General features: G+C 35.2%; 1 protein-coding gene across 1 annotated transcript; it reads right to left on the bottom strand.

Moving 5' to 3' along the window:
* Positions 1–4,276: 4,276 nt before the first annotated feature.
* LOC133180379 (uncharacterized) lies at positions 4,277–6,023 on the bottom strand. The gene is made up of 4 exons (XM_061314921.1): positions 5,891–6,023; positions 5,559–5,630; positions 5,274–5,366; positions 4,277–4,417 (listed from the first exon to the last, which is right to left on the bottom strand). Exons 1-4 carry the CDS (start codon positions 5,912–5,914, stop codon positions 4,277–4,279), a joined length of 330 nt encoding a protein of 109 aa, XP_061170905.1. The 5' UTR covers positions 5,915–6,023.
* Positions 6,024–14,505: the final 8,482 nt, after the last annotated feature.

Raw genomic sequence — 14,505 nt, 5'->3', positions numbered from 1 at the left:
ACAACTACGAATAAAAACATTATTTATCATCATACGACGTTCAAGTCGTATGCGCCGACGACCTGCCTGCTGTTGCAAAAAAGCACCAATTTTGGATCGTGAATACGGACGAATGCGGGGGAAAAGGTTTACATTGGGTTGTTTTTCATTTTCCCTCAAAAGGATCAATAAAGTTCTTTGATTCCCTCGGAAATCCCCCGGAACATTATCATAGGAGATATCAAAGTATTTTAATATTCAATGGACCGAGATATAAATATATCGATTCCAGAATCCAGTCCGAGAAATCTTCATTGTGTGGACAATATTGTATCTATTTCATCTTACAAAGAATTAAAGGACGTTCTATGAATGACATTGTACATGACTTTAATGAATTAAATACGCATGCAAACGATCGTTTAGTGTCTAATTATATAAATGATATACCTAAATAAAAATATTCCGTTCTCATAATTACATTTTTATTGTTGTTATTATATATACAGCTTCTTTAAAAAATCAACTGCGGAAAAAATCTGGAATATCCATTGATCTGAACTAACCCCCCCCCCCCCCAGTACAATGTGACCCCTATAGTGATTTTCCACTTGCACAGCTGCTGCGCTGTGAGAGGAGATGGTTTCAAGGAACAGTTAACACGTGGATTTCTGTATAGAGAGGGCAATATGATCGAATGTTAACACAAGTCTTTAAATTTATAGAATTAAGTAATTTCAAATGCGCATTTTTTTTTTCATATTTCCTTTTAATTATTAAGATTTAAATCCTTTTGTTGTGATAACATAATTCATTCGATGAAGGCTAAAACTTGACATCACACAAGTACAGGGATTCAAAGATAAAAATTATGTTTCCCTCTAACTTTTCGTAAAGAAATTCGTTGTTCTCTTGTCATCACAATAAAATACCACCACTTAGATTTATTATCTTTCTTCATTTAATCTTCTTAAAAAAGGAATAACTTTCTCCAGCTTTTATCAATAAATACCCTAGACTAACTTTAAAAATAATGTTTGATTACCCTTTTTCGTCTCAGGATGAAGAAAATGAATCAGTGGGTAGTTATGGAATTCCATAGGTAGTTGAGAAAAAAAAATTCAATGTTAACTTAAAAAAAAAAAATTCTGAGTCATTTTCAGTCAGCTGGTCGGGAGAGGGTAATCAGACGATTTTTTAAAGATCGCCTACTCAAACTATATTTCTTTCCTTCTATTCCTGTGCATTGCGTAAGAGTATTCAAAGGTATGATAATACTCAGTATTTTTTTTTTCATATTTATATCACTTTTGGTCTCCAAAGTGTTATTATTCAATTTCTATTTATAGTGTTTTAATCAAATTGAAAGAAACAAACAACAAAATTTTTTTTTTCTTATATATACATTACTTTATCTTTTCATATTTCAAGAAAATAAAAGAAAAATAATCCACATGAAAATATGTACACTCCTGTTCTTTTTAAAGTAACTATATACAATGTCATTAAGAAAAAACAATCCACAAGAAAATATGCAAACCCCTGTTCGTTTAAAGTAATAACTATGTACAATGTCTTTGTGTCTCTCTAGTTTGCATATTTAGAAACCATATCTCATCGGAGCTCTCCTCACTCGTAGTGAGCGACGAACTGGTGTGGCTCGAATGTGGCGTACTGGCGGCGCGTAGTTCCGAGGTTGTCTATTTCTAGTTAACGCCGAACACTTCAAAGTCACATAAAGCACTATAACAAAAAAAAATAAGATTACTGTTAATCTAATTTCACTAGGTGAAATTCACTAGAAAATTCTCTAGAGAATTCTGTCTCTGATATATCGTCCATGCGATTAGTGATCCCTCTTCGTTTCACGCATTTCCGAATAATGAAAATAGTGCACACACACAAGCCGAAGCAAATCACTATCACTGACGAAATACCAGCGGCAATAATCCAAGGAGCGTCTGAAATACGTAACGCCAATACTTAAAATTTAATTCTATATTTGGTAAAATTTTTATTTCTTTACTTTCATTCTTATAAATCTTAATATAAAGAATTCATTTTTTAATTGTATAGGTTTAAAAAAGTTAACTTACTAAAACTAACGGCCATTGTCTCCAACGCCAGGGTTGTTGTGTTTGCCATCTGACTCACTGTAATCGTCTCTGACAATTCCGACCTCTGTAAGCAGGGCAAAAGACAAAAAAAAATCTTAAATAATCTAAATTTGTTGCATTTGAAGAAGAAGAAAAAAAATTAAAAAAAAATCAAGATAAATATAATTGTTTAATTTATGCAATATTGTTAAAGTTACTTCGCAAACTTTGTCCGCTGACTGTTGTTTTGGAGTTGGCGTGGAAGTGGCGACAGTCTACTTCTAAATAGAGGACCTGGACCTTGGCTATGTCGCTGGATGTGAAGTCAATAGGTCTCCCTTCAAAACTCTGCGGATGATCACTACATCCCCTGACTTCATGGCATTCATCGCATCTTTTACATCATTGCATCTCAAGAGTTCTTCCTTTCGCTCACACCCTGTCGTTAACCCAATGCAAAACGTCAAACAAATCCACCCGTACATCTTAATGATCTTTCTCCAAGTATTTCTGAGACAGTGATATTGTTGCTCCGTGGGATGCGCGGAATTCTGGGTAAACACACTGACCTCGCAATCAGTCAAGCGTAAGCGGGCAGCTGGGACATCAAAGACCCGGCGAGGGGATTGCATAATCTACACTGGTCATACTAGAGACTTGTGTATAGCAGGTGGCCAGCCGAAGACATGAGGCGAGCAAGAGAACAAATTACATAATCTGCATCCAACTGAAGACCTTAGATCTTCAGAAAGTGTACAGTTGTACAAAATTAAAAAATATTTATTTATTTATAGTATAAAATTCAAAGTGTTGTGATATGAAATAAAATCTGTTTTTAGCAGTCAAGAAACGAAATTTGTCATTATCATAGTGTTTTTGTTTTTTTTGTTTGGTTTTTTTTTACACTTAAAAATTCAAAGTGTTGTGATTAATTCTTGTGTCAGTAGTAAGGTGATTCCAAGTTTATGTATGATCAAACAAGAGTAAAATAAACATATTAGACAGCTCCAATGGTTAATGAGAAGAAAAAAAAATTATATGTATACATGTATATTAATATAGTGTAATGAATTTACTTTTAAATTAAAGGTAGAATAAACCCTACCCCCCCCCCCCCCTTCCATTCGTTGTTTTAATGAAATTTAAATTGAAGCAGGGTCTGAAAGAGAAAAAAAAATGATAAAATTTTAAAAGGGAAAATCTATGCCACACTACTGTACACCAATTAACAATCATAATAATTTACCAGGTGTTGTTCTGCTCCTGCAGAGAGGACATCCACGGGACTTCTTCGAACGCTGGAAACACGCCATGCAACAAGCTATCTTCTTGCATGTATAGCATATATAGCTTATACATTTCTCTTCGCAGCAGAGTCTACATTCAAAATACGTAAGTGGAAAGCGGGCGTACATGCAACCCCACCTCACCTCTCCGGTCTGTTCATTTTTTCTACTGCTCATGATTTTTTTTGGGGGGGGGGGGGGGGTCGTAAGAGAGTGAGGTTCTGTACTGGTCGAGTTTTAATACAGGGCTTTTTATAAGAAATCTGTTTAGTTTGTTATTACTCTGATTTACTCAAATGCCACACGGGTGGTCAGTTTGAGAAGGTGTAATAACATCCTTTCCAACAATTCCATTGTAACAAATTAAGTGATAGTTTTGAGTTTATTACAAAAAGAACTTAATAGATTTATCTGTGTAAATAATGTCTGTTGGTTAATTAACGTGTTTTCTTTTTCATTCACTGACACTACATGTATCGTCTACTGGAACAACACATCAATAGAGTTAATCCGCATTTATTATTTTTTTTTAATCCCATATCTCACCTTATTTGGTTTAAATCTCATTCATTAATTACCAAACTAAACTATCATTTTATTTCTATTTCTCTTCAATGCATTTAATCAAATTGAAAGAAACAAACGATTTTATTCAAGTATACATCACTTTATTTTTTTTTAATCATTATAATACAAAAACATTTTTTTTGTCGAAATTCCCGTCGGTGCACAATAAGAAGCTCACTTTATCTTTTCATATTTCAAGAAAATTTAAAAAAAACAATCCACATGAAAATATGTACACTTTATCTCGTTTAAAGTAATAACTAGATACAGTGTCTTTGTGTCTCTCTAGTTTGCATGGTTAGTACCCATATCTCGTCACTCGTTGTAAGCGCCGAACTGGTGTGGCTACTATAGTCGAATGTGTCTGTAATTACATGTGCTGCACTTCTTGCGCAGCACCCTTCTTCCTTTTAGCTCCCTCTCCAGGGACGCCATTTTTTCTTCGAGCGACGCCAAGCGTCGCTCAACGTCCGTTTCCTGCTCCATGGTCTGAAATGATAAATTTGAGAGTTAACCAAAAAATATAAAATATTAATAATTATAATATTAATAGAATTTTTTTTTTTTCAATTCATGTTATAATTTAAGTGTCATGTTATGGTAAATATCTAATATCCAGGGGAAATGAAATGAGGATCCGGGACGAATCCCTCGGAAGCTTACACATTTTTACAAATAAGAAATGTTTTTTCCTTGTTTGTTTGTTTGTTGTTTTTTTTTTTAATAATGAACATATATAAATTTTATATACACAAAATTCAAACGGGGGGCACGTTCGGTGCGCCAACCCTGGATCCGTCATTGTTTACTTTCGGATAACATGACGAATTCAGTCATAACCCGGACAAAGATTACATGTAAAATAATGTAATGAATGTGTATGACTAATGATGTACTATAGAGGAAAATGTACTCATAGTGTGATTAGGTGTTCAACGTCATTTGAAAGAACGACTGTGAATTATGCAGACATTTTGTGCTATATGTAACAAGTCGTTTTGTAACAGCTCTTCTTTCAAGCGACATTATAAAAATGTACACGAAAAAACAAATAGTTTTCGTTGCGATATTTGTGAAAAGGTACTAAATCGCAAAGACAATTATGATCGACATGTTAGAGTGTGCAAAGCAGAATTTAAATGCTTTTACTGCGACTATACTTTTAAGTTTTCATCGCATCGCACATTACATGTCCACAAGGAGCATAAGGATAAATTATTTAAGTGTGATAACTGCTGCACTGAATTCTCGGACGAGAGAAAGTATCAAAGACACCAGCAGACATGCAAGGTATAGTACCACATTTTGAAAAAAAGTTGTTAATGAAAATATAAGATATATGTACCGTATCTGCAGGACTTTTGGGGGACGCTGCAGGTGTTGGGGTCGCGCATGCACCATCCCCAGCCTCCGATGAGAAGTTAATTCGTCTCCTCACCTACAAAAAAAAAAAAATACATATTTACATTTTTATTAAGTTAATTTTCATGAATGTGTTTGTCATTCATTAACATTCGTTGTTTAATCGATAGTTTATATATTACATTTCTTTGTTGATCGTAGAAGCACGAAATATATTTACAATTTAAAAATATAGAAAATTAGAAAAATCAAAATGATAAAAACATACCTGACGAAATCTAGGCCCTCTAGGGGTTGAGTCAATTACAATGACCCGGGAATTTAACCACACATCATTGGTCTGAATGAGGATACATGTACATGAGAATGAGTTATTGTCCCTTAGCATCTATTTTTTTTTAGCTTTCATGACTCAGAAAAACTTAACCTTTTTTTTTTTTTTTTTTTTTTTTGCATTACATCTGCTGTAAAGAATTCTTCTAAAAGATAGTTTTTCGCTTCATTTGATATAAGATATCGCAGGAAGATGAAAATAATCTTTGAAAATTAAAAAAAATCTTTCTACGCAATTTATAAAATTTGTTTAAATACAATACTTACACTTCCACCTTTTCTTCCAGCCATTTTATTTTTTTTTTCTCTCGATATTGATGAATATACTATAGGTACAAGTTAGGAAGTGAAAAAATACATTGAGCGCAGGCTTATTTATATGCTTTAATAGACCAAAAAAAAAAAATCCCTTTTTACTCTTTACATATAAAACAAATACAGTATGTGTAATTAATCCGTCTGGAAAAGCAGTACACGTGTACGTCTATATTCCTTCTTTACACATCATCATCCGGGATTTTTTAAAGATTATTCAAGTTACTTCCCTTCAACACGGGAAACGAACACTTAAAATATCGATTAGTAGAATGACCCAGACATCTTAATTAATATCCCGAGTTTGTCTCTTTTAGTGATCAGCATTCAAAACTTTATAATGATTTATAATTACGAAAAAAAAATGCTGTTTAAAATAAAAAATAATAATAAAGGATAGATCTTATCTCTCTTTCTAATTCTCTCTCTATTTATTTAGAACAATTTTCCAACAACATCCACGACGTCAATGCAACGAAACAAAAGCAACAGATCTGTGGTAATTTATGACATTTATTTTCTTGAATCTTTTTATATCAAAAATTCATAGTTTTTTTAATATATATTATTAACTGGTCTTTTTTAATTAAAGCAGAACAACGATGCATCAACACCATCAACATCAGCACAAGACAACAGCTTTGAGGTATTTTTTTTTATATCTATTATATCTATATAAATTTGCAGTGAGGCAACAATCTATTAAAATTTGTATTCATGATTCGTTCATCACATGAACTTGATTTTTTTTTTTTATTTAGAACAATGAACAAAGATCATCAAATTCATCAACACAACAAAAACAAGACCACGCACCGAAGGTAAAATAAAAAAAAATCTAACAGACATTTTACGAAATTGGTCAATCGTATACTAGTATTTTGTTACAATCTTTCTAATGAAGTTTAATTCTTTTTTAATTCTCATTTAGGATGCTTCTTTTGGCTATACGTGTCGGACATGTCATCAAAGATTTAATTGTCGACGAACATTGTACGTTCATCAGATGAATGACCATGTTCAAATAGGAGCAGGTCTGTTACAACCCAGACCCTGGGGGAATGGGTCTCCGCCATGGGGGGAAGGCGACAGAATCGATGAATAATTAAAAGAAGTATATGAGACGAATGCTCCTTTTATCTTGAGAAGACACCAGGAGGGAAATGTTTATAGTTTCTTATTGATAATCATTTCACCGTTTCCGAAATTATGCAAGCAGGAAACGAAATTTATGATCGTCAAGAAAAAGCCTTCCGTTTAAATTTAGAATTTGGTTTAATATTGAAAAACACAGAAACAGGTGAATATCGATACTTTAAGCCTTATCACAACCAAGAGGTATTTCAACGACCCATTTACGTTTTGAGACGAATTCATTTGAAACGTTTACAATATCGCATGCAGCAATTAAACATCACTGATTATATTTTGCGTCAGCGTCCCGATACAAAGTGGAAACCATTTCTGATCACAAATGTCCACATCGTCATCTATCATTTAAATTTCGTTTTGGGTAACGGTAGAGTTACTGTGCCCGAATACATCAGGCAATCGAAATCCATCATTTCCATGACAGCGGATTGGAAAGGTCGTGTATATAAAGACAACCTTTGTGCTTTCCGGTGTTTAGCATATCACCAGAATAAAGATTGGTCTTTGTTGGAGAGTCAAACCCAAGAGCTATTTAAAAAAAGGGTCTCCTTTAACGAAATGCAAAACAAAGAAATAAATTCAAACTCAAATACATTTCCTGGTATTACATTAGATCAACTAGTCTACTTTGAGAAATTTTTTGAAATTAACGTTAATGTGTTTTCTTTGGAGGAAGATCAGACTGCTCGTGTCGTATACAAATCACACTGTAAATATTCAAATGACATGTACTTAAATTTCCTCGAACATCATTTATCACACATTGCAAAATTCGATGCGTACGCCAAAAAATTTCAATGCAAAACATGTCATTTTGGGTATTTAAAAAACATGAAAAGACACCAACGAGCATGCACAGGGAGAACAAAGAGACAATTCCCGGGTGGTTTTTATTCTCCTCCAAACACTATTTTTGATAAGTTAGAACAATACGGTATCACTGTCAATTCCAGTGATCGTTTGTATGAATGGTTTTTAGTCTACGACTTTGAATCCATGCTGATACCTATAAATGGTCAAGACAGTGCTAATCTTGAATACACAGAGCAACACATCCCCATATCCGTCAGCGTGTGTTCAAATGTTAATGATCACACAGAACCGCGATGTATCGTTGAGACAAATATCGATACCCTTATCGAAAAATGGTAGAGTACATGTCATTAATTGGTCAAAAAGCAGCGGAATTGACGAAACAAAAATTTTCAGATGTGTTTGATGCCCTCGATAGTTCCGTACTCGATGGTGTAAACGGCGATGACTTGATTGAGTACCTTGGGGACGATTGGGAAATTCAAAAGATGATAGATGAAGAAGAAAAGCAATCGAAAAAATTGAAAGAGGAATTCGAAAATTACTGTGAACAGATAATCAGCATTGGGTTCAATTCGGCTAAATACGACGTTAATTTAGTTAAGAGTTACCTAGTTAAACACCTTCGACTCGATGAAAACGCCGTTTTCACCGTCAAGCGGAATAACTCTTACTCGTGCATAGGTACCAGTAAATTTAAATTCTTAGATATTTCTCAATACCTGAGTCCTGGTATTAATTATTCGGGATTTTTGAAAGCGTTCGATGTTCAAGAATCCAAGGGTTTTTTCCCGTACCAATTTCTTGACGGTGTAGACAAACTCGATTATGATCGACTGCCGCCTCACGAGGCTTTTTATTCAAGTCTCACAAATGCCAACATTACCGACGAAGAATATGTCTTCTGCCAAAGAGTGTGGGACGAGAAGAAAATGACAACGTTTCGCGATTTCCTCGTCTGGTATAACAATCTTTACGTCGAACCGTTCGTACAAGCGGTGAAGAATTTGCAGAAATATTATTTCGAGCGCGGCATTGATATATTTAAATGTAGTATATCGGTACCGGGTCTTGCGCGTCGAATGTTGTTTGAAAGTGGTACGAAAGAGGGGGCCAGTTTTGCTTTGATCGATCGTGAAAATGAAGATCTGTACGACACGATCAAACAAAACATTATTGGAGGACCGAGCATTATTTTCAAACGCTACCACGAAACAAAAAGGTCATTCATTCGTGGTAATCCGCAAAAGCCATGCGGTCGAATTATCGGCTTTGACGCCAATGCATTATATCTATACTGCATAGGAAAAGAGATGCCCGTCGGTGCTTTTGTGCGCCGCCACCTAGATGATAATTTTAAACTCAGAAAGCGAGATAAATATACCATTGCATATGATTGGTTAGATTGGTTGACCCACTGTGGGAAATATAAAGACATCAAACACAAGTTGAATTCAGGTAAAGAAAAAAAATTGGTCGCTTCCCAGTGGACGGATACGACGAGGAGACTAACATGGTGCTTCAGTTTCATGGATGTTACTGGCACGGGCATCGTTGTTGGTTGACCCGACATGTCAAAAACGACAAACTCTTGGAAATGAGACAAAATAAAACCAAACTTGCAACGAGTTACCTCAGAAAACAAGGTTACAAGGTCGTTGAAATGCACGAGTGTACTTTCCGCAACAATATTGGAACAAATCTTGCATTGAAAAAATTCGTAAACTCGAGAAAGCAACCTACAGGTCAAGGTCCCATGACACATGAAGATGTCATTAGAGGAGTTATGAGCGGCAAGTTATTTGGCATGGTAGAATGCGACATTCGGGTTCCAGAAACTTGGCCTGCCCAGTTTAATCATCCGACAATGACTCCTTTCGAGTATTTTTCGGGGATGAGTCCTCTCTTTTGTACCACGGATATTCCTTTCGATGTCATAGGCTCGCACATGCAAAACCACGCAAAACGGTTTAATCTGAGCACGAAACCTCGCCGCCTTCTGGTAGGAGGCATGCGCGCGCGTCAGTTATTAATTGCTACGCCTTTACTGCGCTGGTATATAGAGCACGGTCTGGAGATTACCAAAATCTACCAGACCGTTGAATACACTCCCCAGAAATGTTTTAATAATTTTGTTCGCGACGTAAGCGATGCTCGGCGTCCAGGTGACGTAGATCCGACGAAATCAATAATCGCGGATACGCGTAAACTAGAAGGAAATAGTGCATTCGGATCAACGATCATGGATCAAGAAAAATTTCAAACCGTCAAGTACATACGCGGTGAAGGAAAGGCTATGATGGAGGCAAACGAACCCACTTTTAAGAAATAATCTACACTTTTCGTCGAGGAAGAGCTTTTCGAAATTGAAAAAAATAAGAACAACTTAAAATTGAATTTACCAATTCAAATCGGTTACTTCATCTTGCAGTATGCAAAGCTGCACATGTTACAATTCTATTATGATTTCATGGATAGATTTGTTGACCGTGCTTTGAATACTGCGAGATGGACACCGACTCTGCCTACATGGCCATTTCGGGTTCAACGTTTGAGTCTGTCATTAAACCCGATATGCGACAGACTTCCGATCACAGTCTAAAAGGTTACTGTATTCCCGGTCTAGATATCGAGGCTGATTGTGATAGACACTGGTTTCCTCGCACTTGCTGTGAGGAACACGCCAAGTACGATCGCCGGACGCATGGTCTCTTCAAAATTGAGTTTCAAGGTGATGAAATAATTGGACTGTGTTCAAGGACTTACATCGTCTCAGTGCGAAAGCGCAAGACACAATCCAACACATTAATAACGGCACAGCGCTTGCTTAAAAGATCAAAGAATTGTAGATTGAGAAAATCACACCACATAAAACATCGTTTGGTGACCCAACTTAAATTTTCTTGTAAAGGTGTCTCAAAGAGAAGACTCAAAGCCCCTCTTACTACATTTCGAAATGTATTAAAAACTCAGAAAACGCAGCATGGTGTAAATATGGGATTCAAGCTTCGAAATAACAGTATATGTACTTATCGACAAGTGAGAAATGGCTTCACTTATTTTTACTGACTGTAAACGAAAGGTTTTGGGTGACGGTATTAGTACCGAGCCTCTAGATTTGGAATTATGTCCTGTAAAAAGCAAAAAGGAATATGAAACTGAAATAGATGACTTCGATCTCGAACTAGTACATATGCTCGCGGAAAGCGAGTAATTGATATTATTTGATGTATGACAATGTTGTTCGAAGAGATTGTGTGTATTTTCTTTTTTTATTTGTAAAGTTTGTGTTGCACTGGAGAGGGGGGGGGGGGGAATCCATAACGTCACATAGTTTCATCTCTTGGATGTGATAAGGAAATATTTTATAATATAGTTTCTCTTCTTCTGTAAAATTTTGTAACATTATTTATGTACATTGAATAGGTAAAAAAGTTGGCTTAAATGTGGTGAAAAAAATTATTGCTCTAATTCATCGTTTATTTTGAAGTATCCGTATTCAATATATACATCTACATGTACATTACGTAATTATTTTATCATTATTATTTCGCATGTATTTATACCGTTAATGAATTTAAACTCAAGATTCCTTTAACGTATATATATTTTTTGTTTGTCTAACTATTTATAAACACATACACTTGTATAAACAATAAAGATGTTGGTATAATTCACGTGTCATTCATCCCAAGACAAGGTCATAAGAAGGGTTCAGTATCTATATGTTCAAAAGCATTTTATTTAACATGGAGAGAACTACCGGTTCGTCAACAGAATCATGGTGTTTAATGGGAAATAAAATCCCCAAATCTGAAATTGTCTACTTTTGTCAAATGATCGTGGTGTATATCATCATCATTACCTCAATTGTTAACTTATCTCTAAAGAACGGTTCCTCTGAACTATGGATTTCCTTACTTAGCAGTGCAATAGGTTACATATTACTGTAACGTGTTTGTGTCCGTGAATCTGGGTAGATCCTTAATCAAGACAATTAATTAAACAAATGATTAGAAATGATAAGTGACAAAGGATGTGAAAAATAAACAAGCCAATATATACAGATATAAATAATATTAGGATTTCCTATCCTTAACATAAAGCATACAACTATCTGTAAACAATTATTGGTATGGGTCTCGCACAGGTCTGTATCCTGTATGTATCAGTACCAGGACAGGTACGGGTCTCAAATCCGGGATAGGTCCTGTACTCAGACAGGTCTGTGTCCTGCATGTATCAGTACCAGGACAGGTACGGATCTTCGAGGTCTCTTTCCTGTACACAGACAGATGTTAATAAAATTCGAGGAAAAGTAATTACAAAGAAACTGGGGGGATAAGCCGAGCCATATGCCTACATAACGATCGATAAAAAATCAATAAATTCATTTTACAAAATTTTCACTTTTTGTTGAATTAATGTAATGCTTATTACCATTTGCATATAAATTTGACAAAACCTGAATACTGTAACAGCGAAAATGATTCTGATTAACACAACAAAATGGCATCACGCTCAATTTTCACAGAAACTGACATAAATTGGATGATATAACTACATTTTTTAAATAGAGTGGGTCATCGTACCATTTTTTTGAGAACGATTAATGAAAGGCAATGGAAAGATGTTGCTTTTTACACTTGCAAAAATTTGGTATGAAGACCCACTCTACATAAAAAATTAAGTTAACTTGCTTAAATTTTCACCGTGGTCTTAAAAAATTCTAAGTCCAAAAACGCTTGCTAAATATAGAGAACTGTATGCTATTTAAATGGAAATGTTAGTGTGACTCCGTGGTCTAGTGGTTACCGATGAGCTCTTTAAAGGGACGTTTACTGAGGAAAGTGTTCGAGTCATGCTCTGATTTTTTTTTTATATTTTATTTTTTTTTGGTTTAAATTTTGTTTTACTTTATAAAAAATGTCTATAGGAATAACATATTTTTCACTGGAAATAAAATATATACATGTAATAATGAACTTATTTACAGTAAATTATTTAAAATGCCGGATAAAATTATAATAGATATTTGAATACTTCTATTCCCGTTTTATTTATTTTAAATAAAAGCGCTTCTAGATCACCATTATCATTATATACGATGTTAACATTTTTATAATATCTCCACAATAAGTGTAAACACTCAATATGCAGATTAATTAATAGAAGTCCTTACCCATGTTAGACATTTGTGACAGTAAATGAAAGTCAACTGTTTAGCTTGTTTAGAATATAAATATCATTTTGAAAACATTAAAATGCTTAAGTAAATTCGAACAATTGAGAGATTTTTTCCAATAAATGTTCTTGCATAGCCGAAAAATGGGCATGGGCACATGGCTCGTCTTATCCCCCCAGATTCTTTATTAACCTGAATAATGTAAATCCAGTATACTAGACACCGTATACTGTATTAATTACAAGCCTTATTAACTCCGCCGTACCTCACTATTGTGCCTTCAACGACCGTCAACACTGAGCTCCGACTGGCAACTGCCAGCTTTCTGCAGAGCGCTCATATTTATACCCATGTATACCCGGACTACCCTTGGCCGCTATCGTATCACATTACGATAAAGTCCAGCTGACGTAATGCATAAAGACATCCCGAGCCCGATCTCTGTCACATTACCCACGCCTCTATTCCTCATGCGCCCTCGCATGACAAAAACAGTTATGAATTGATGTTAAATGATTTAATGAAGAAAACATGATCTATATGCACAATATGACAGCAATGATAATCATCATCTTAAAAAGACTATCTGTCATCAGTTTTGCAAGAAACAGCAGAATTCACATATTTACATATTATAAAACTCTTCTCTCTCAACAATGTTCTCTACACTTCGTCCGTTTTCGTGAAACTTGGTTACGGTAACTTCTTTCACCCCCGCTGTCTTGGTCTCTTGATCTACTTTACTTTCTGTAAAGGAATAGGTCTGCGTTCCCACATCCACACTCTTCTGAGCTAGATCAAGTTCAGGTCTGCACACCACTTTCCTTGTAGTAGGGACTGGGCTAGGTGCAGTTCCGTTTCCTGAACATGCGTCCTGTCAGCAAGCTAGCGGTATTACTCGGTGGTTCAGGATCCTTTTCCTTTGGAGCTTCTCCAGCTGTACCCCTGGATCTTCATCCCAGTCACTTTCACTGTCACTGTTATTTTTTAATGGACTACTAGGACCCGCCTCATCCTTCTCCGACACTTTCGACGCTTCGTCACTTTCCGCATGTTTCAACTTCATGTGTTTCACCAAATATTCCTTCTTCTTAAAGGATACATGACATTTCTCGCATACCAGCATGCTGCTAGCACACTTTAACACGTGAGTCGTCCAGGCATCTTTTCCGTCCACTTCAGTAAAACACACCGGGCATATCTCTTTAGATTTTGTCGGAGTCACCTTAGTATTAACCATGATTACACTGCAAAGACACATGACAATAAATTAAGGGTAATGATATTAATAATGTTTTTTTTTAAGCAAAAAGAAAAACAACTAAAATAAAAGCAAGATTGTAGGTCCTATCTAAGCAAATTCATGCACAGTTATGTAAGCTAAATTCATGATTGATTGAAAACATAAGGTCATGTC

This window comes from Saccostrea echinata, unplaced genomic scaffold (genome assembly GCF_033153115.1).
Source record: "Saccostrea echinata isolate AGI-Se365-2 ecotype Australia unplaced genomic scaffold, CSIRO_AGI_Sech_v1 ptg000006l, whole genome shotgun sequence".
Taxonomy (NCBI): domain Eukaryota; kingdom Metazoa; phylum Mollusca; class Bivalvia; order Ostreida; family Ostreidae; genus Saccostrea; species Saccostrea echinata.
This window is presented reverse-complemented; position numbering and strand designations above follow the sequence as displayed.

What these genes read in the sequence shown, in the direction of transcription:
- LOC133180379 (XM_061314921.1), bottom strand. Translation starts at nt 5,914, where the DNA reads ATGGCTGGAAGAAAAGGTGGAAGT. An exon ending in CTGGAAGAAAAGGTGGAAGT is followed by an intron (nt 5,631 to 5,890) that starts GTAAGTATTGTA and finishes ATCCTCATTCAG; the next exon opens with ACCAATGATGTGTGGTTAAA. An exon ending in CCAAAAGTCCTGCAGATACG is followed by an intron (nt 4,418 to 5,273) that starts GTACATATATCT and finishes TTATCATTTCAG; the next exon opens with ACCATGGAGCAGGAAACGGA.